The following is a 20,425-nucleotide window of genomic DNA, read 5'->3' on the forward strand; positions in this document are numbered from 1 at the left end:
AAAGTGTGGCGGTGACCTGTATAGGACGAAAATGTCGTGATCGAAGCTCTTGGAGGTCGCTGCCGGGACGTTGCTTCCCACCCAGGACAGTGTTTTACTTCACGTAATAGCTGTACTGCATGGTCATCCAAACCAGACTACTCGTCGCGACAACGGCAGGTGCTAGCCAAGGTCCGCGCCACCTTGCAGTCTTGTACACAGCCATCTCGCTCATGAAGTGTCCCCAGGCGACTAGATATGTCCAGAAGGCCGCCTGGTACCATGCCGGCTCGTCGATATGGTAGGCAGCGTACAGCCGCACAATGCTAGTAATGAAAGTCCATGTTCCAAAAGTGCGTGCTGATAATGCAGTTACAGGAGATGTGTCGGCTTCAGGTGTCTTCCCATTCGCTGGTCCAGCATAGACGCGTTGGGTGTAGGACAATGTGGTGTATGCTTGGATTGAATTACCAATAGATGTAAAGGCAACCTAGATGATGTCAATTGGAAGGGAACCGATATGTGGACGGGTGGTCTCGAACCAGCAAAAGCCATTTGGGCAGAAGACCATCGTGAGGAGGGAGTAGGCTTGCCATAGTTATCCGCACAGAAGAGAGATACCGAGCTCTGCTTGTGTGATGACCTTGGATGAAAGAAAGGATTACAGGGAGGATCTTCGACTGCAACGGGGATGTCCCCAGAAATTATCGTGCTGCAGCAAACATGATTGGCAAGATCAACAATAAACTTCCTCGTTGAGCTTACATAGGCACACGAGCGCCATGAAAGTCTCAGAACATATTCCGATTTGATATTTCTATTTCGCTTCCTTGTACAAGTTGCAGGAAGTCCAGCGTACGGCTGTCAGAACCAACCAGTGCCCCTCCACCTTCTGCGACATGGCAGTCTCAATCAATTCTGTGCAACTCTCGCTACCACAGGCGATAATCGCGGGGTTCTTTCTTGTGTTAGGATTCCTGTACTTCGCTTTTCAGATCAGCGAACTCACACGGGTGCTGTTAAGCACATTTGTGACCCCGGGAAAACCTGTAAGACCTGCTGGCCATTGCTCGCGTGCACGCAGAATTCGCTGATGCCATGCTAGCTCACATCATTCGGTCCACGAGGATCTTGGGCTTTGATAACAGGCGCAAGCGATGGAATTGGCAAGCAATATGCGCTCCAGCTGGCAAAAGCTGGTTTCAATGTTGTCCTTGTCTCGCGCACCGAATCAAAGCTACATAATCTCTCCTTAGAAATCACGTCTTCGAATTCAGACATCAGGACAGAAATCCTGGCGATGGATTTTTCGAAGAACCTAGGTTCCGACTACGAGAGGCTGGCAGCGATTATTAAAGATAAAGACATTGCCGTCCTCATCAACAATGTTGGTCAGTCTCACGACCTCCCTGTCCCGTACGCCGAGGATCCGGAGGAAGAAGTGAACAACATTATTATTACAAACTGCATTGGCACTCTTAGAGTCACCCGCCTTGTCCTCCCCGGGATGTCTGCCCGCAAATGTGGCCTTATCTTGACCATGGGGTCCTTCGGTGGCCTACTCCCAACACCACTCCTAGCGACATACTCCGGCTCCAAGGCCTTCCTGCAAAACTGGTCCACCGCGCTTGCAGCTGAGGTTGAAGCATTAGGCATTACCGTCTACTTCATTCAAGCTTACATCGTGACATCTGCAATGTCCAAGGTCAAGCGCTCAACTTACATGTTTCCAAGCGAGAAGGACTTCGTCAAGTCGACTCTGGCAAAGATTGGCAATCGGTGTGGGAGTGTGGGATATGCTTTCTCAGGCACTCCATGGTGGAGTCATGCTCTGTTTGCATGGTGCATCTTGACGGTGGGATATCCGTTTGGACATTTTGTGGTGCATCAGAACTTGGTCATGCATAAGAAGATCAGGGCTAGAGCATTGAAGAAGGCGGAAAGAATGAGATTGGAAGCTAAGAAGGGCACATAGATTCGGAGGGCACAAAGTAATGAAAGAATCGGTGCATGTGCACAGGGGATGATATTCGACGTCGAACCCGATCACCGTCTAAGACACATAGCGGACTCCTGTAAGTAGTAATTACTTTAATCAGCCCCAATGCCCTTTCGCCAACGCAAAGAACTAAGAACTTTTCGCAGACCACGACTTCCCTCATTAACTACATACCATATAAATTGCTATTAACCTTCGTGTAGGATCACTGGCCTACTTGAGCTTGTCTGTCGTCGCACGCAGAAAAGGTTTCGATGACAGTGTCGGAATATCCAATCAAACAATACACCTCTGCACCCTTCGTTGAAAGTGCAGGTGTAATGCTCCTTTCTTTAGCCACAGGTCAGTTGCCTTATCCACTACCTCTCCAAGGATGAATGGTTACCACCAAAGTGCCGCCATCAGTGCGGGGAGTCAGACAGGGTGTAGTTGCCATGTCTACCCCGTCTCTATCATGACTCGTGCTCCACGGCCAGATGAGTCAGAGGATACGCCAGATATTGCACGCCATCACTTCGATCTGAATCAGCCATTCATGGTCATGACTCGGGAGCTGAGTGTTGGAAAGGAGATCAACTTGATCTCCTGGTGTATCGCTTGGGTGAGCGAGAAAGCTGTGCGTGGTGGTAGCTGTGGTGGATTGGCTTTTAGGCCGTAGGTCTTCAATTATAAGGAAGCTGGTGGGAAGATTGACATTCTAGGGATCTCCAGAGGGTCCGGAGCTGGGTGCCGAAAATAGTGGGACTTCCGTCCCACTCCACTCTATTACTTCTATCTTTAAAATGGTATAGGAAGACCATTTCGCTCATTTACGGCAGCTACTCTTTTGGGCATCGTAGCAATTGCCTTATTGATCTCCTCCAGAGTGATTTTATCCCACTCCTCCTCAATTGCTCGCCGCAGCTCCTCTGGATCAGTAATAAGGCCTCGATTCTTTAGCCTCTGCTTCAACAACCTCCAGATGCTCTCTATAGGGTTCAAATCAGGCGATTCTGGGCAATTAGCTTCCCATTGGATCCCTAAATACATACTAAATTTAGTTGCGCCGTTTCAATCGAAATTGGATCTTGGAAGGAGCATTTCGCGCTTCTGTACTACGTTGACGATGTACTATAGCTTGACATTATAAGCCACATACAAAATGACACTCGTCGCTGTATTTGTACTGCTTAAATTTCTCTAAATTCTAATGTTAACGTTTAAATCTCTATATTTTGCGTATCTTAATATTTTTAGAATGAATGTATTTTTTCTGCTGCGCCCTATAGGTGCCTACTCCAAATTGAGCTATATTTCGTTGAATTGCACGTTCAGATCCTTGAGCTAGGCTAATAGAGCTTGCTATAGCATAATGAGAGGCAGATGCAGCGCGAAATAAGCTATCTTCAACCGTCTTAAGAGCCTCACATTAATGGGGTTCCAAAACGCGTTTTCGACCACGATTATGAACGTTATTGCCACAGCGCGTAGATTGTGATTTGAGGATTCGATAGCCTGTTGTTTTTGGTATACCAAGTGATTCGAATAGCTTTTTTCAGGGTAATTTGCCAGCTGTAGCCTGCGCGGCGCAAAGAAGTCGCGTACGACGTGGAGTATCGACTATAGTATTTGGCTCACGTGGAGGTTCTGTGGGTATCGAAATTGACGAATGAGGCTGTTGACAGTTTTTTCGACTAGTTTTGCGAATTCTGGCCATTGTTGAGCTGGGTTGAATAACCGTTGGTTGGATAATAGAAGAATGAAAAAAGGGGGTTGTTTTGAGGGTGGGACGGAAGTCCCACTATTTTCGGCACCCAGCTCCGGTCCTTCAGACGGCGGCCGTCATGATTGTGGAGAATTCAAGCCCTTAAGCAATGGACGTTATGAGATCAGACGTGCGATGTAACTTACTTTGCTAGCGCCCATTGCAAGCAGTTCGTAGAGGAGGTTTACTGTAAGCTTTCGGACTAACTTGATCAAACGCAAATCCCTTTTCCGGCAGCCGCATCATGGGAGTGACCAACGCCAAAAGCCAGTGCCGGCGGATTATGTAACTAGTGAGACCCTAGCAATTCAATCTATTTGATGCATCAAGAAGTTATTCAAACTTCACTGCCATGAGTTGTAAACGGCCAAGTCCATACCTAAGCGTTCTCCTTTGTTGATTCCACCTTCGTTGGAGACCAAGTACGGTATCTACACAGCTCAGTGTGCATTGTGGTGCCCCATCAAGTAGGATGGCCCGCCCAGAAACCCTTTCTGTCATTCATCCTGAAGATGCGCAGTTGATTGCTCAACTTGCGTCGCTTCAAGAAATGCATGATCAGGTTTTGTCTCCTAGTCCATTGTCAAATTTCTGGCTTCTGACTCCGCCGCCAGATCTATCATCTCCGAACTCTTCCGCAAGCCCTGGTCAATCCTGTTTGTGAAATGCTGCGCACACAGACTCTGACCTCCATTGGGACAGACGCGCCCTCCAAACTCTACTCAAGAATTCAAAAAATAGCTATTGAAGGCCTAAAGGATGTTGAAAGCTTCAAGCAGAGTTGGACTAGCGACGAATCCCAGCAAGTCTGGAAGCGCAGATTGAACGAACCCTTCCCGCAGGGTTCGGACGTTTGGAGAGTCGACTACATTTCACTGCTCAACGAGAGCAAAGCTCAGGAGCAACAACGGACCTTGGAGGAAGTAATACCTGCCACAGACTCGCGCGATCTAACGGACATAGTACGTGATGTCGGCCAGAAGCACCAGTCAATGAAGTTAGAACCCCAAGAGACCGCACAATTGTTCCCGCTCAACATCAGAATAGCTGGGATGAAGTTCCAAGTCCTTTCTTATGCCCATGATAACAAGAATTATCAAGTGCGGTACAAAGAGGCATCTAGGGCTTCCGAGCTGCAAGATGGAATATTGAGACACCTGAATTCAAGACGAGTCAAAGGGAATCTTGAGTATTTGTTGGTGAGCATGAAAAGCATGTGGATTTTTTAAGACGAACTGCTAACACACCGAGCAGAATATGATAGCTTCCTATGAAGATGTGAAAAGGCGACCTTGCGATAGATGCCTGAAGCTTTTCGACAAAACTATGGCATTTCCCGTCATCCGAAACGCAAAACCTAGCACCCCTTCCGCGGATGAGATGGGTATGCTATGGGAAGCGTTGCATGCTGCTTGTACTTGAGAGTCCACGATGTCATTCCTTCAACTCATGTCGCGAGTAACATTTCCTAATCGATGTCCAGGATTCATATCCAGGACGGAGGTCTTTGTACTCAAACAACATGCCTATGCCCATCGGCATCCCACCAAGCTCGCAGGTAGAGCTCGCCATCAAGGCTATAGTCCCACTCGGTGTCGCTCCACATGTTTGGATGAAAGTTGGTATATCGGCGAGTGAAAAAGTCGTATCGCTGCCGGCGTCGATCGGCCCAAGGCAAGGCAGGCAATCCACGGTTGTTCGGATTGGGGTACATGTCCGCCCATCGCGACCACCGTGACCTTGTTGGCAGATGCTCCAAGTTATCAAGCCGACCAACGAAAATATCCGGTCCTTGGCCACTGAAGATATCTCTGATGAGGTTCATTCTTCGACTTCTTTTTCCACCTTGATGAGGTTTATCTTTTGGCCAGATCCAGCCTTTGATTGGTCTTTCTGCCATTCTGTCGCGACAGCCAAAGTTTACCGATAACGATACTGGAATCAAAGTTCAATAAAGATGGTATCAGCTGTAGATTTGGATGAAGCAGTGTGAGAGAACCAGGTGCACCACAACGGATCTCTAGCATGTCGACGATTCTGCACTAAGGATATATATGAAGGCGGACTGCTTCCAACAGCCCGTTTGACATTGGAAGAATTGCTAGACAAACCCTTCAACACACCTGAAAAACAATCTCCACTGTTTGTCCAAGGCAATCAGGTAATCAGAAAACCTCAATCATCGCATGAAACACACCTTACCTCTGCTTGCGGGGCGCTCACGCATATCTGCCCGGAACGTTTTCTCTCAGATTGCGCCCGCCTCGAATTCTGTGACAGAGACATCTACCTCTGGTTAGCGAGTAGAATGAGCATAGGTAGCGTACAATCCATTAAAGGTTCCTTTTCAAGTTCCTTCCGACGGTTTGCTTAATCTACCGCAATTCAGTTCTTGCTCCGCCACAATGAAGTTCCTTCAGCTCGATTTGGAAATCTGCATCACCAGGATGTTTCCATCCCGACTCAGCATCTGCTGTGAATATTCTGGCCTCTTCGGTAAATAGAGAATGCTTCATTCAAATTTCATGCCCACTCTACAACGCAACGGAGGCGCTCCATTTCGAATTCTACGAGTCTCTTACGTTACGCCCTGTCATGACGGCCAATCTCAAATGGGATCTCCGGGCCTCTACTAAAGCTTATCATAAGTAATAGAGCAGTGGGTCAACTGCTTTACCTGTTCGCTAGGTCAAGGAAATCTCAGGAGATATCTTGAAGGTAGTTCAACCATGGTGACATCTTGTTTGACTTAGCGTCAGCTTGTTGTCAAGGTATCTGTCTTGTTAGAAATGCAAGTTATAGGAAAGTCAGGTCGACCAAGCCCTGGAAGATGATATATTCAAACCAGGGAGGTTGGTGTATCCTTAGCCACATTGGGCTAGAGACGAGAGATTGAGGTGCTTGGATTTAGGTGGTGTAGTGGGGAGACCAAAATCCAAGAACAAAGCAGGAAAGGACATCCTGGTTCAGAGTAAAGGAGCATCGCAGTGGTAATTGTTTACAGCCATTAGAGTCTTTCAAGATGGACGATTGTTCCCTTCAATGCTCATGGATTAGGGACTTCGAGATCCCCTGAATCAAGTGAAGACGCATACTTACATAGTAAGAGTGAGACCTGCCTAGAGCCAATCTAGCTTAGTGAACTCAACCGAACCCTAAAATTGGGAGATGCAGGAGGCAGATCATCCACTAATCAGCAATACCGTGCACTAATAAGCACTAATAAGCACTAACTGACTGCCTTTGCCGTGGGGATGGCAATACGCAGGGAGGGAAACAAGACTAACCTCTCCCGAGAGGAAACTCGAAATCATTGCCTCAACACCCATCAGAACACATCCACAATCTTTCACGCATCTCTTCATTCGTTTCAACCACCGTCGTTCTGCTGAAGACCCATTCATTTGGGTGTCTCTTTGGCCCTTCTCCCACATCATCACTCGCTTAGTCTTGGACGCCGAGGCCACTCTGAGACATACGCGTGGCAACATTGAAAATCCTCAATCTGCCCTCGAACATTGCCAGAAATCTCAATTCTGGGTTCACCGACCACACAGGCACTAAGACTTCCTAGTTGCTGAGGGCTTCGTCCTGATTGCATCGCTGCGGCCTCCAAGATGAAGGGCGCAGGCCTCTCTCGATTGCTTTCAATCCTTCTTTTGGCTAGCTTTGCTGCAGCATGGCCATGGCCCGACTCGTTCAGAGATATAGAGGGCTTGATTATGAGGAGACAAGAAAGCTCGACTGCTGGTACGTCAGCACGTGGTCGCTCTTTGTATACATCCAGCTAATTTTCAACGTTCTTCAGAGGAGCCATCACGGACATCATCCGCTTCAGGCTCATCCGAATCAGCTGCACCTTCCTCTACTACTGATGAGTCCGTGAGTGGCACAATTACAGATGCACCGACCTCAACCGGCTCAGAGTCTGCCGAGTCATCCACAGATGGGAGTGCAGCAGCTACGACAGGGGAATCTGGGTCTCGTTCCGCATCGGGCTCGAGACAATCAGGCGCCTCGAGAACCTCTTCACGTTCATCAAGGACCTCAAATGTGGACCCTCGACTACCACCTGGAGGAATTCAAATGGTGACACCTGCTGTTATTGCAGGACCACAGTATTATAAGATCGGAGACCATGTCACGTTCGCCTGGAATTACACATCGCTCTCAGTGACACCGAGCTATATCGATGTATTGGCTTCCTGTAGCATAAATTCTCAAATGTACACCATTACTGCCAATCAGTCGGTGGACCCTACAGGCGCCGTCATCTGGGACACTGGAGACTATCAAGCCAGCGCGACAGTGCCGCTTCTGACTGAAACATACACGCTTGTGGTGATGGACGCCCAGTTGGATATCTCTGCTACTGCAAGAGCGGGTTATCTCGGTGTCAGCGATGAGTACACCTTTGGCATGTATGTGCCACAGCCATATACACCTCTGAATGGTAGGACAAGCTCACTTTCCGGCATCAACATATTGCTGACATCTGTGGCAGAGTTCAAATGCGCTACTTGCAGTGCTGCTCTATCTGCCCACGAGAGACAAGCCCTCGGCTTCGTGCTCGGAATGAGCGCTATTACGATATTATCCTTCACTTGGTTTGCCGGCGGCTTTGGGGTCTTTTCATGAAACATAAGCTGATAGATTTTGTATCTGGTCACCGATTACGTACAAAATGTATTGGAGGGCAAGGCGTACAGGGTATCATTTGAACAAATGAATGGACAGCCGGTGTGGTTTCTTCGATACCGAGAAATGTTGACATGGTTGAATATACTTACACACCTAATTCACAGAAGCTTCTTGTACATCAAAACAATCACTTTAAGGAGCTGCTTCTCACCACACTTGGACAATCATGTGCCTGGACTGCTTGCAACTGTCTTCACTTTTCCTGCACCCGGTACAGCATCTCAGCTTAGTTTTCCCTTCTCAGCGTAGATGTTTCATGGACGAATTCATAATGCTACTCATTTGATGACTTGGCTATTCCTCCCACGCACATGGTATGCTCTGTGCCGTGAATGCATCGTCATCGCTTTCTCCCAATGTCTTTACATAAGCATCCATCCATTCACCAAATGATGCGGACAGTGCTGTACTGGCTTGCATCTCTCCCCTGCAGAAGAAATTCATCAAAACGTGCTCTCAAGTTTTGGGAAGGTTCTTCATCTCGAAAAAATCCACCATACACAGCTCACACTGGTCACGAACATTTTCTCTAATCTAGCCACCCGGTGTTACAGACAGACCTACGCAACAGACTCGATTCCCTGGTGCCAGGTCCAGCTTGCAATTCCACCCTCTACCTATCTATCTATCTACCTATCTACATCTGATCCTCGCTCTCTACTCTAGTTGGACGATCCATCGTCTGGGCCCATGTTCCTTCCTACTTCCATTTTAGAGGTGCGGCTGCCCTCCTCTATCTGCAGAGACGTATGCTTCTTTTTCGAACGAGGAAGCTAGACCTCTAGGCCCCGTAGCAAGGTGAGTGGCTGTGGGTGTGTCTGTCTATATGTGTATATATGCGGATGAAAAGGAAGAGTGAGAAGAGGGCATGACGAAAGGGGGTGTGTTATCCAATAGAGGAAGTTATTCAGGTAAGAAACTCAGCTATCTTAACCCTGTGGCAGATAAGACGTAGACGGTAGTTACTCAGTGGCAAAACCATTGACTTACAAAGGAGAAGGGCGGTGGAAGAGGAGGTAGAAGGGTGATAAAGATGGAGTAATCTTCTCAATCCACACAGCATGGTCACTGACGTATGCCCCCTGTGTATGGTTTGAGAAAGGGAGGAAACTTCGATCCAAGCCACCAGGAACCAGGAATGAGGATGTCACAAAAGAGGAATCTATCCTTCTGTTTTTTTTTTCTTTCCGCTCAAAGACCACCTGCTAGAAGAAGGAAACGCCGGCGACAAACACCAACGATGCCGCCACGGCCCATCGTACATCCAGCCCGTTCGCATTGACATTGGCAGCCGCAGCGCCGGTCCTCGCCTCCCCATTCTCCTCAGCATCGGAGCCGCCACTCGAAACCGGCGGCGCCTCCAGCCACGACTCCCTCCGATAGGAACCGGCCACCCCGCCCCCTTGCCCCCCCCAAGCCACATCCGCAACCATGCCCCACAACGCCATCGGATCCGTCGCCATCTCCGCCGTGTACCGAAGCCTGCAGTTGGCCGTCTCGTTCGTAAACTGCGTCGGCGTCATACCCTCGTCCCCTTGGCGGATGTTGTCCAGAAAATTGACCGAAGCTTCGTATGCCCGGATGGGGAAGGGTTCGGGAAGTATGGAAGCCCAGGCCCGACGCTCGGAGGCGCTATCCGCGAATTCTGAGATCAAGTACCCAGAGAAGGTGGTCAGGTAGTCGGCGTCGAGGACGTTGGTGCCCTTTGTGCCGCCGACGGATTGCATGGGCCCGTCTTGCGGGCGGCCGCCCAGGACGATGGTCTTGACGCCGGCTTCGATGGTCATGAATTCGAGGAAGAGGGCGCAGGTGGAGCTGCAGATGCCGTCGGTTAGGAGGATCAGGTCGGAGGCGGCGAAGGGTGGGGTGGTGAAGTCGCTGCGGTCGAGGTAGCCGGTTATGGTTATGCCGTCGCCGTAGGTGCTTGAGGAGGTGAGGTTGGGGTCGGAGAGGTTGTAGCGCAGGATGGAGGTGAAGTTGTCGTTGTTTACAACGCGGCCGTTGTACATATCTGTCCAGGAGGTGAATGGTTCGTTGGAGCTGTCGATATAGCTGTGGTAGTTGAAGGGGCTGGTGTAGCCCAAGCCTGCAATTGCATTAGTGACGTGGTGGAAGATGCAGGTGTGACACGACCAGGTCTTTCCTTACCATTCTGCGAGAAGGACAAACGACTGAACTCCGTGCCTAAAATATTCGCCGACTCGTGTGCTCTATATCTGCCGCCACCAAATGGCTCAATGTCAGGAAAGAACTGCAAGAGGTCAGTGCTTCTCCTCGGTACGGCTTGACAGTTTGGACTTGCCTGGCGAAAGGTGTCGTACCCCAGAAACACTCTGCCGCCACCATTTGATTGTAGATCGATGATAACTTTCTCGGTCCCTCGAGACTTTGCTTCAGCCAAAAATTGCTCTATCAAAGACTGGAACCGTCGAGCATCTGCATCAGTCTCGGTGTCGAACGTCTGCAAAGCCAAAACTGCAAGATTCCTGATGTTGGAATGATCCATGAAATAGCCGTTGATGTAAACCTCGGTGGGACCGGTGATGGATGGTTCAGGATAGCCCACAGGGACATCTGCATCACCGTCATCGAGGATTTCCCGCACCTGCTGTAGACGGGTTGGAACATGAGGAGCAGTCCGCAAGTTGGCTTGTCGTCGGGCTGTTATTGCTGAGGAAGGGTCCACGAAGACTGAATAGAATGAATCACCATCGGATACATCTGACCAAGAGTCCTCCTCCCGCAAAATGGCTCGATTGGTGTAGGTCTGCTCTGTGCCGTTCTCGAAACTAATTGTGGTCGTTGGTCCGGGATACCATCGTGGGCTTCCAAAAAAGCCGAAGTTCTGAGCAGGGAGACGGTAGAATAGAGAATTCCATCTGGCATCAGGGTCATGGTAAGGTACACGACTGGCTTCTTCCTGAAGAAATGCATCAACGTCTTCTCCATCGATCCGAGAGACAGGAGAAGGGCTGGAGGTAGAATTGAAGTCGACTAGAGGTAAAGTCAGCAAACTAATGGGAAAGATCAAAAGATGATTTCAAAGATTTTGAGGATGAATTTGCTGAAGGAATTCAAGTGAAAAACGTGATGCAAGCTTGTTTTGTTATTAGACATGAGCTGCATTGAGACAAGCTCTGCGGCACAGGCAGCCGCTACGAGTGAGCCATATACATGTCATTTGCGGAGACATTCTCAATCACCCACTTAAGCTGGCGGGCCACGAGAAGAGATTCATGAGCCGCAAGGAAAGCACCCCATACCTAAATTGTATATCTTGGATGGATCACCATCTTGAGATAGGGATACCAAGATGATATCTCTTCTCCATCTTACAGCACCAGCATAAGTGGTGCCATCGAAACCAAGATGACCGTCCCTCGCACTGTCGAGCAAGGTGGCAATCTCTGCCTCGAAATCGTATTGATTGGCGTACTCGTTGTCCGAAGCTTTGGCCCGGATGTCGGCTAGGCCGCCTAAAATGTCGACTGGAGGATTGTCGTAACCGTCAGGGGGATTCTTGAGATATGCAAGATTCGATTGAAATTGGACCATCTTTACAATGCCATCAATCGTCCCCAAGGCCGCCAATGGTCTCACCGGCACTGATGTCAAGCACTCGTAAGCGAGCTCTGCAGGCACAGCCACTCTGTAAAAGCTTGAGCTTGATGATGTTTCTACCGCTGCTGCGATTCTTCCACATGGCTGTCCAGTACCAGTAGGAGCTGCCAAGGAGACAGCGCTTGTTTCCGAGGCCAAGGAGTCTCTCGTCGTGGTTGAGAATGATCTTGACGAAACACTTAAGATATCTTCGGGCGACTGGGCATAGATACCAGTCAAGAGTGAAACCGCAGTGAACCAGCCAGCCCAGTTCATCAGTTGAACCATAATTACAAGGCACCAGCAACCAGACGACTTTCGGATAAACTAGCAAATTCAGATCATACCAAGAAGTTGGTAAAGATGTTCAAAAAAAAAGGCAGCATGGCAATGAATAGGACATCATGTACAGCCCGTCCTCGACCCGTACACTGACATGGCTGTGTTGGAGTAATCAACCGAGCATGAAATGGCAAAGGATCAATAACTATGCCGAGCAAGAGGACGTGTGTCTTCCTACTAGTTGTAGAGCCAATCGCGACCAACTCGAAGGGCACCATTTCCGTATTGACAGCTTGGAAAAGGGGAAGTGGCCCTTCGTCAGCAAATCACCAGTTAAGATTGCGGCTGAGCGTGGTTCATGCCTGTGAGACTGCTAATTTGGCTGCAAGGTACGCAAATCGGAGCTCAGAGATATTGGCCGCTACGGTCAAAATAAGGCTAGTAACCAAGTAGTACAGTACCTCTGATTGTCCGGCACTCGGCAGCCAAAGGGTCAGATTTTCTGTTTCAGTAGGTTCCACGTCCACATAAGTACTACCGGGGGGAGCGCATAAACATTGTTAGGCTTGCACTACTAGTTAGTAGTAAGCTTGCTCTAAAAGAGCTGTTTTACAGATTATCTAATGGTCTCTATTTTTCTATTTCTTCAACAATAGAACCTCAAAACATTTGACTAGAGAAGCACAAACAGATTTTGCACTCATATTATCTATCTAAACTTTTTCAAGAGTGATTTTCAGTTGGTCAGCTTTACTATCACACAAATATGTTGATACGGAGGACGCCAAGGAGTCACATCAAAGCTAATCAGACTGTGTGGCGTTGTATCATAACTACTTCGGGCATAAGTATTCGTAATACGGCGCTAGTAGCAGCTAGTTCGGATACAGCGCCACATTGATGTCTAGAAGCTTCTTTGGCCATTGTTCATATCGATTGGCCACAGCAGTACCGCTAACTGTTCAAGGCTTAGATGTCTCGTTCGGAACCTGTTTTGGTGCAAATATACTAGCGCCGTGCTACGAATACTTATGCCCAGTACCGTAGTAGTCGCTACTAACACTAGCCTAACAATATTTGTGGGGACCCCCGTAGTAGGTAGAAGTGAAGAGGTATTCACTATTTGTTGGTGCGAACTGTTCCGTCTGGTACATTTGACGGTGGTTGGTAATAGCTTCAAAGGCTGTTTCTTGACTTCCTCATACTAGTACTGGCCGCTTTACCAAGCTTGGCAATATCTTGTTTCGGATATTGAAGCAATGGTTTTCAAGGAGAGCCGTGTCTTGCGTAATGACTTGCAACGCAGAGAACTGCGCATGCGATACGGTGTAATCATAGAGAGACGGCCGTCTCCGCGGCGGAAGAAATGCAGTGATAGTTTCGTGGAATTTGGGTGCTCTGCCTTGAGTTTACGCAGCAGGAAGCACACGCTGCAATATTAATATTTTCCATGTTTGGTATTAACAGGTAGGATTAGGACCAAAACGATGTCCTAGAAATGCTTGAACTCTCATTCATCATGATGTTGCATGGATTTCCTCAAGATAGCATCTTCATCGTGCCCTCACTTTTTGAGATCCGCTAGTCATCCATTTGCTCACTGAACTCCAGCACCTAACCGCAATCAGTCATCATCAAGGAGAGTTCTTGTCTTGAAATTGCTTACCATAGAAGTCCAACGACCGCCACCAAATGTAACCTCAGACAGCCCCTCATCGACAAAGCCAAATCGTTCATAAAACTTGAGGAGGTTTCCATGTGCCAGCAAGGAAATACGTTCTGCTATCTTTGCAGACTTGATTCTTTCGATGTAAGCCTTTAGCAGAATAGTCCCCAATCCTTTTCTTTGGTGCTCTTTAACAACTGCAAGGGAATGGAGAGCAATCGTTCCACCTTGCTCTTGGTGCCCTTGGGGCTCTACCTCACCCGCTATTGGCAATGAAGATCGTCTCGTCTTCCAGTCTGGCGGGAAGCCCATAGAGGCATCGGTCACTGTTCTTGACGGTGTCCGTGTAGCGCTGATATGAGCAATGAGTCTATGCTTAGGACTCAGGTTTTTGTTGGCCTCAATATCGGCTAACGTGGGGCGTGAAATGAGACCGAGACTGAGTTCTGGACAGCTTGCCAATCGGTAGATAAACTAGGATCAGGTCAGCTCTGTCTACTACGAGTTAAGCCAGCTTGTGCTTGAGCACGTGGACTGCTTGACGTCTAATGAACCAATATGAAAAATGGAATATGGAAACATGCAAAGTAGAGTCAATGATTGTGAGACCTGACACCAAAACAACGAACAAGCCAAAGTAAGATACCTTTTCTTTTGAACACCTTTCATTAGCAGGAAATGCCTCGGCCTCCAATTTTACACAATCATCCACGTTAGAGATCGAGAGCACCTGTGTAAATGGGTGGAGGTGGTCAAACTCTCCAGGAGTTTTCCTGCCACGTTGCATCATTCTACCACCAAGAAGGCCTACTAAGCCTGAGTGATAGGAGGCTTGTTCCGTCTCGTCCTCTTCGTCGTCAATGTCCTCGACGTCTTCGTGATTAATGACATTAAAGTCTTCTCCGTCCAATTTCTGTTCGCCTGGGTTGGTGTCGGCTTCAGACCTGCTATTCTCTCGTTGGGAATGACTCTGTCTAGCTAAAGCATCCTGAAGCATAGCGGATGACGATGAAGGCTGAGGCTATGCTTCGCTAACATATGCGACCACTGGAGGAGGGAGAGGCCTGGTCTGCACTTGCTAGGTGTGTGTTTTGGTGAGCCAAAGTGGCGTCTGGAGCTTTGCAGCGTGGGCAAGCTGACCTTGGACGGATTTTGATAGAAAATGGCGACTGTACACGGAAGCAGTAGTTGTGTCGTAGATCTCAGCTTCAGGCAAAGGAAATTATCGTAGAACACATGTGTGTGGTATGCTCGTGTGCCTTAGATTATTGATGATTACGTGAAAGCGACTTTGGTGTAACAGGGCTTCGGTTAGGGGCTGCAGTAACCCGTTCCCTGGGTTCCCCACCACCCACAGCCACAGGGCCTTGGTCCGGATGTCCAGGTCGAAACAATATCTTTGCCGCTTCGGGGCTGGAGCTGCCCATCGGGCCCCACTACGTGTTATGCCCGAGAACGCTTTAGGTACAAATTTTAGTGGGGTCTCCTTCACTAGACAACGTAAGGTGGCTCGGGGCAGGGCTGATCTGCTGGATCGGCTGGATCTGCAATCTCTCCCGTAGGCTCCCTCAACAGTCGTCATCCGACCACTAGGAATTGTTTACTCTTGTGGTTCTCGAACCTTCATCTGATTAGAAACCATACTTCCTTCCAGTAACACTCTCTCTCTCACTCTCTCTCTCACTGTTTATTTTAACTCGAAAGAAAAGGAGAGCACAGACAGGCCCAAGACTGTCATTCCACATTTTCGTTGTCCCTCATCTGCCGCAGATCTCCTCAAAGAGGAGTCAACAGTCAAATCAAGATGTACGGCTTATATTCGAGCAACACAGCCTTTACTGACAAGCATGTAGGCGGATCTCGATATCTATCGTCTCCTCCAATATCACTCTTGCCACCGATTTAATTCCTCTCGATGTCTTCCCTGACATGACATTCAACGACATCAAAGCCCTTGTCCATGGCGATACCAACATACCCCCTGCCTCACAGCACTTCTATTATAATACTAGAGTTATCACCGACAACTCCCAGACTTTGGAACAGCTGAACATCCACGAAGGTGATATGCTAGGCATGGCTGTCCAAGACTCCTCCGGTATCGCGCGAAGAAGAACCCAACAGGACGCTTCAAGCCAGCAAGCAGCACGACCTCCTCATCCTCAACGGGATGAGGGTCGAGATGTAGAAAGACTAAGACTACACATTGTTGGGGATCCACGAATGCTGGAAGAAGTGCGCCGAGAAGACCCTGAGCTCGCCAACGCGGCAAACAACAAAGACCAGTTCCATGCCCTTTGGGATCGTAAGCAACGCCAGCTTGCTCAAATCCAGGCAGAAAAGGAAGCCGAGCTCGCCCTCCTCAACGCTGACCCCTTCAACCTGGAAGCGCAAGCCAAAATCGAAGAAATGATTAGACAAGAGCGCGTCGCCGAAAACGTCCAGAAAGCGCTAGAAGACAACCCAGAATCCTTCGGCCGGGTAATAATGCTCTACATCGACGTAGTGGTAAACAACGTACCCATCAAAGCCTTCGTCGATTCCGGCGCCCAAACAACCATCATGTCCCCATCTGCCGCGCAAAATTGCGGCATCATGCGCCTCATCGACCGCAGGTACGGCGGTATCGCGCGAGGTGTTGGCACAGCCGAGATCCTGGGCCGCGTCCACAGCGCCGAGATTCAGATCGGATCGTATTCGCTGCAGTCGAGCTTCACGGTCATGGAGGGCAAGGACGTGGATTTACTGCTTGGCCTGGACATGCTGAAGAGACATCAGATGTGCATTGACCTGAAAGAGAATGCCTTGAGGGTTCAGGACGAGAAGATCCCTTTCTTGCCAGAAAACGAGATCCCGAAACAGCTCGAAGAGCACATGTTGGAGGACGAGCCGAAGATCGAAGGCCCCGGTGGGACGAAGGTGGGAGCTAGGACCGGGACGGTGGAACAGCATGGCCAGTGCGTCGTCAAGTCAGGCGGCAACGGCGGGGGCGGCCTCGAGGAACGTGAGTGCAGAGTCAATAGCCAAGATCACAAATCTGGGCTTCACAAGGGAAGAAGCTATCCAGGCATTGCAGCAAGTGGGCGGTGATGTCGAGCTGGCGGTGGGTTTGTTGCTATGAAGGAGGATGAGCCGCAGCACCCAGCATCCACATTTTCCTCGTCATCTTTGTTCGTTTCATCACATGCTGCAGGCCATGCATTTGTCGGCGCTGGATAGTCTCCGTGTCTCTGTCCGAGCATCATTCGGATGGAAATGAAGCCTAGCTTAGGCATAGCGTAACGTAGCTCGTCGCGTTAGATAGCGCTCCTCACAGAGAGGAATGAGGTTAAGAAAAACAGTCGTTGTTCTAACTTAAGGTTGATCGACATGCTTCATCTACGCCGGCGCTTGTTCCCAACCTCTTGTACCAATTCATCTAGGCTTTCGCAGGAGACTTGCGTAGGCCCATCAAGATTGCGTGAAAGTGAGAAACGAGCCGACATTTAAGCGTTAGCACAAAAGGGAACCAACAGGAACCAAGCGAGTGGCAGCCTCCCTAATCCAGGATTTCCATAATACTCTCATTACGCGGGTCGTGACATATCTACGTTTGCGTGCCCAATCAGCCCTCGCTCAAAGCCTTGAGACGCGGCACGGTGGCATTGATAGTGCTGCACTCGGCCTTCCAAGCGCTCCCGTCAGCCAGTACAACCCAATCCATCTTCCCCAGACGACTCTTCGCGGTAGAGTTGTACTGTCTCGTCAGCGCCGACTTGATCTTGTGGCCTAAAGCCCTGGACAGAGAACAATACATATACCAGTCATTGCCCCATGCGTCACCGCAACGGAATGTCGAAGGCTGGGAGCAGCGGATCTGTCTTTCGATAGCCTGGTCTTCTAGCCTTTGAATCTCTTGCGCGAGCCATAGCCGGGTTAGCATGAGCTCGGCAATCTCGATGAGTGGGCGGAGCTGGCGTCGCGCGGCTTTGGTGGTGGTGTGATAGTTTTTTCTTGCGTGAGAGACGATGGCCTGGAGGTATTGGTGGGTGTAAGCAAGATAACGTGCAGATTGCTGGTAGAGGAAGCGATCAGGGTCGTATCGTGCCTCCTGGGCACGGTTCGGCATGGGTACGTGAATGAATGGATCTTTAAGAGCGGATAGGGCTTTGTCGGAGCCAGAAGATGTTGAAGCGCTTGGGAGTAGGCGATGTTCTTCTCCCTTTACCGACGTTTTGTTCAGAGCGGGTATGTGGTTGTTGGATGCTAACGGGCGTAGCGCCGGCTGGATTCTCATGCCAGCGGATATCACCCTCATCACAGATCCAGTACAGGGTAGAATGCCCTTTGCTGGAGTGAACAGACTCCTCCTGAAACAGCTAGGATTTGCGACCGCTCCCTGCAGAGGTCCCTTGGGCAAGTCAAAAACATGGACTAACTGGCAATCTGGATCCTCCGACGAGTCTGTGCTTGACTGGACTTGTAAAAAAGGGTCAATCGCTTCAGCAGGTACCTGCTGGCTACCTCTCTCGGTTGCTACGTCTAGACGATATTCATTTTTGATATCGCGCTCGTGCCGCTGCCACCGCCCAGGTCGTTGCCGTTTCCGCCGCTGCTGCTCATTGGGCACCCGAGTTATAGCAGTTTTCGAGAACGAAGCCGAGATGACGGAGGAGCTACCCGGTAACAGAGACAACCTGTCAGGAACACTTGGTCGACGTGCGCTCGGATATTTGCGAAGCTCCGGGCCAGATGGTGGTTCGAGCACTTTTCCTCCGCTCGCCACAGAGATACTGCGACTTGCGGAACGGACAATATCTTCTAAAGGCGTTATGCCTTTGGTTTCAGGACCAGCCATTCCGTAGGAGAATTTGTTTGAAATTTGTGTAGAGCGAAAAACGGTAGGCCATCGCACAATAGCATACGTAAGGCATTGGATGTTGACGATGGTGTTGCAGGATGTCAGTAGTACTACCTTGGACATCTTTTCTGGATCGCCTTGAAATTCCTGCAGTAACTGTACATACCCGTTATCAGAGCAAATGCCCATGATCATTGCAGAACAATCGGAGTCGTCAACAAAAAACCTGAAATTTGCTATGCATGACAGGTACGTTAGCATCACGATCAGTTAGTGAAGAGGAATGCTACCTTTGATCTTTGTGTCGGCTGACTCCTGCCGGCCCCCAGTGTCAACCAAGTCCCACAGCGGCTGAGACTGGAAAAAACGATCTAGGCAAGAGTTGATGAGCTCTCTCGGTGTGTGATCCAAGCCGTAGACGGTATTCACGAAGCCTGAACGATTCATGAAGACTTGTACCTTGATCGTAGAACTGCGCGGAATGTACGTCCGTTCTGTGATGAATTTGGAGATCTCTTGTTTGAGCCTTTCGGCGGCTGCTTCGCCCCCATGACCCCCTGCTCTGAATAGTTCCGGGAGAAAATGGTTCGCATCTCCATCAATTATCACACAGACATACGGTCTGCGGCTGCAAATGGCTGACCGTACGACAGATGTTGACCTAGCCTGAGACAGAATCGTGCCTTCCATCCCGGTGCCTTTTTCCTGCAAGAGCTTGTTGATGACATTGTTGGCTTCTTCGACTCTACGACGAGTCTTTTCAAGTTTGTCGAATATATCCTGGACCTCCATATCGCGTACTCTTTCTGCCATGACTAAGCCACGGTCCTTGTGCTTGAAGTTCAGCTTGAGCTTTGCCACTTTATCTTCCAGTTTCTGCTTGTCGAAGAGAGCTCGGCTCGTGATTCGCTGTTGCTCCGTGAATGGAACATGAGTCTCTGTTAGCTGCCGCAGAAGCAAGTTGTCGGCAATCGGCTTAAGAGAAGGTCAGTCATTAAACTATTCGGAAAATTTTGCGACACCACCATCGCCTTAGAAACCTGAGGTGGGACTGACGCTCACGGGCACCCTGGTGCCGTTCCCCTGTACTGATTCCATGGTCTGAAAGTGAAAGAAGAGATTTTTGACTTTGGGCAAGGTTGTTCGGATCCTGCACCTAGTAGGCGCAGAAAGGAAAATATCAAGCGAAGGAATAGTATCACCGGACGGTGTTGAGCAAATCAGTCTTTGGATGAGCGATTGTTAGAACGAGCGTAAAACTTGCAGCAAGGTTTTCTCTGTATCTTTCGACTATGATATTCTCGAAGGACAGAGCTATATGAAACAATGATAAAAGATTGTTGGCTACCAGTATGGTGCTGTGGTATCGAAAGCGAATAGAACAGGTGGATTGCTTGTACCATCTTACCATAAACGTCAATAATTCGATCTCAAATACACGGAAAGTGCATTAGAGGCCACCTGGGACCGAAGGACCATTTCATGCGTGGTTTCCGCAAGAAAGCTGATGCAACTTTGTTGCAGCTGGTCTGGAGCCCATCAAATACTAGTAGCTCTCAACCAGGTCATTTGAAATTTAGAGTGGCAGTATATACCAAGTAAAGCTGCCCTAGA

At 49.2% G+C, this 20,425-nt stretch overlaps 7 protein-coding genes across 7 annotated transcripts in view; 4 read left to right on the forward strand and 3 right to left on the reverse strand.

Moving 5' to 3' along the window:
- EPUS_02276 (Galactose-1-phosphate uridylyltransferase) overlaps positions 1-40 on the forward strand; it is a gene marked incomplete at both ends in the record, with an annotated part of 1,265 nt that extends 1,225 nt beyond the window's left edge. The window contains one exon of the mRNA XM_007787759.1: positions 1-40. This exon is cut by the window's left edge and continues 829 nt beyond it. Coding sequence (XP_007785949.1) covers positions 1-40 — 40 coding nt within the window.
- Positions 41-878: 838 nt separating this feature from the next.
- On the forward strand, positions 879-1,954 carry EPUS_02277 (3-ketoacyl-CoA reductase; the record flags this gene model as incomplete). The annotated part of the gene is made up of 2 exons (XM_007787760.1): positions 879-1,028; positions 1,085-1,954. 2 exons carry the CDS (start codon positions 879-881, stop codon positions 1,952-1,954), a joined length of 1,020 nt encoding a protein of 339 aa, XP_007785950.1.
- Positions 1,955-4,194: 2,240 nt separating this feature from the next.
- On the forward strand, positions 4,195-8,360 carry EPUS_02278 (uncharacterized protein; the record flags this gene model as incomplete). The annotated part of the gene is made up of 5 exons (XM_007787761.1): positions 4,195-4,284; positions 4,337-4,921; positions 4,977-5,106; positions 7,531-8,175; positions 8,227-8,360. The coding sequence occupies 5 exons, from the start codon at positions 4,195-4,197 to the stop codon at positions 8,358-8,360; spliced, it is 1,584 nt and encodes a 527-aa protein (XP_007785951.1).
- A 1,268-nt stretch (positions 8,361-9,628) lies between these two features.
- On the reverse strand, positions 9,629-12,311 carry EPUS_02279 (uncharacterized protein; the record flags this gene model as incomplete). The annotated part of the gene is made up of 3 exons (XM_007787762.1): positions 9,629-10,509; positions 10,572-11,417; positions 11,687-12,311. 3 exons carry the CDS (start codon positions 12,309-12,311, stop codon positions 9,629-9,631), a joined length of 2,352 nt encoding a protein of 783 aa, XP_007785952.1.
- Positions 12,312-13,886: 1,575 nt separating this feature from the next.
- Positions 13,887-14,968, reverse strand: EPUS_02280 (uncharacterized protein; the record flags this gene model as incomplete). Its single annotated transcript, XM_007787763.1, has 3 exons — positions 13,887-13,919; positions 13,972-14,445; positions 14,618-14,968. The coding sequence occupies 3 exons, from the start codon at positions 14,966-14,968 to the stop codon at positions 13,887-13,889; spliced, it is 858 nt and encodes a 285-aa protein (XP_007785953.1).
- Positions 14,969-15,900: 932 nt separating this feature from the next.
- Positions 15,901-17,061, forward strand: EPUS_02281 (DNA damage-inducible protein 1; the record flags this gene model as incomplete). Its single annotated transcript, XM_007787764.1, has 1 exon — positions 15,901-17,061. The coding sequence occupies one exon, from the start codon at positions 15,901-15,903 to the stop codon at positions 17,059-17,061; it is 1,161 nt and encodes a 386-aa protein (XP_007785954.1).
- A 514-nt stretch (positions 17,062-17,575) lies between these two features.
- EPUS_02282 (uncharacterized protein) lies at positions 17,576-19,909 on the reverse strand (the record flags this gene model as incomplete). The annotated part of the gene is made up of 3 exons (XM_007787765.1): positions 17,576-19,047; positions 19,102-19,786; positions 19,874-19,909. The coding sequence occupies 3 exons, from the start codon at positions 19,907-19,909 to the stop codon at positions 17,576-17,578; spliced, it is 2,193 nt and encodes a 730-aa protein (XP_007785955.1).
- Positions 19,910-20,425: the final 516 nt, after the last annotated feature.

The sequence above is a fragment of the Endocarpon pusillum genome, assembly GCF_000464535.1.
Source record: "Endocarpon pusillum Z07020 unplaced genomic scaffold C698727, whole genome shotgun sequence".
Lineage (NCBI taxonomy): Eukaryota > Fungi > Ascomycota > Eurotiomycetes > Verrucariales > Verrucariaceae > Endocarpon > Endocarpon pusillum.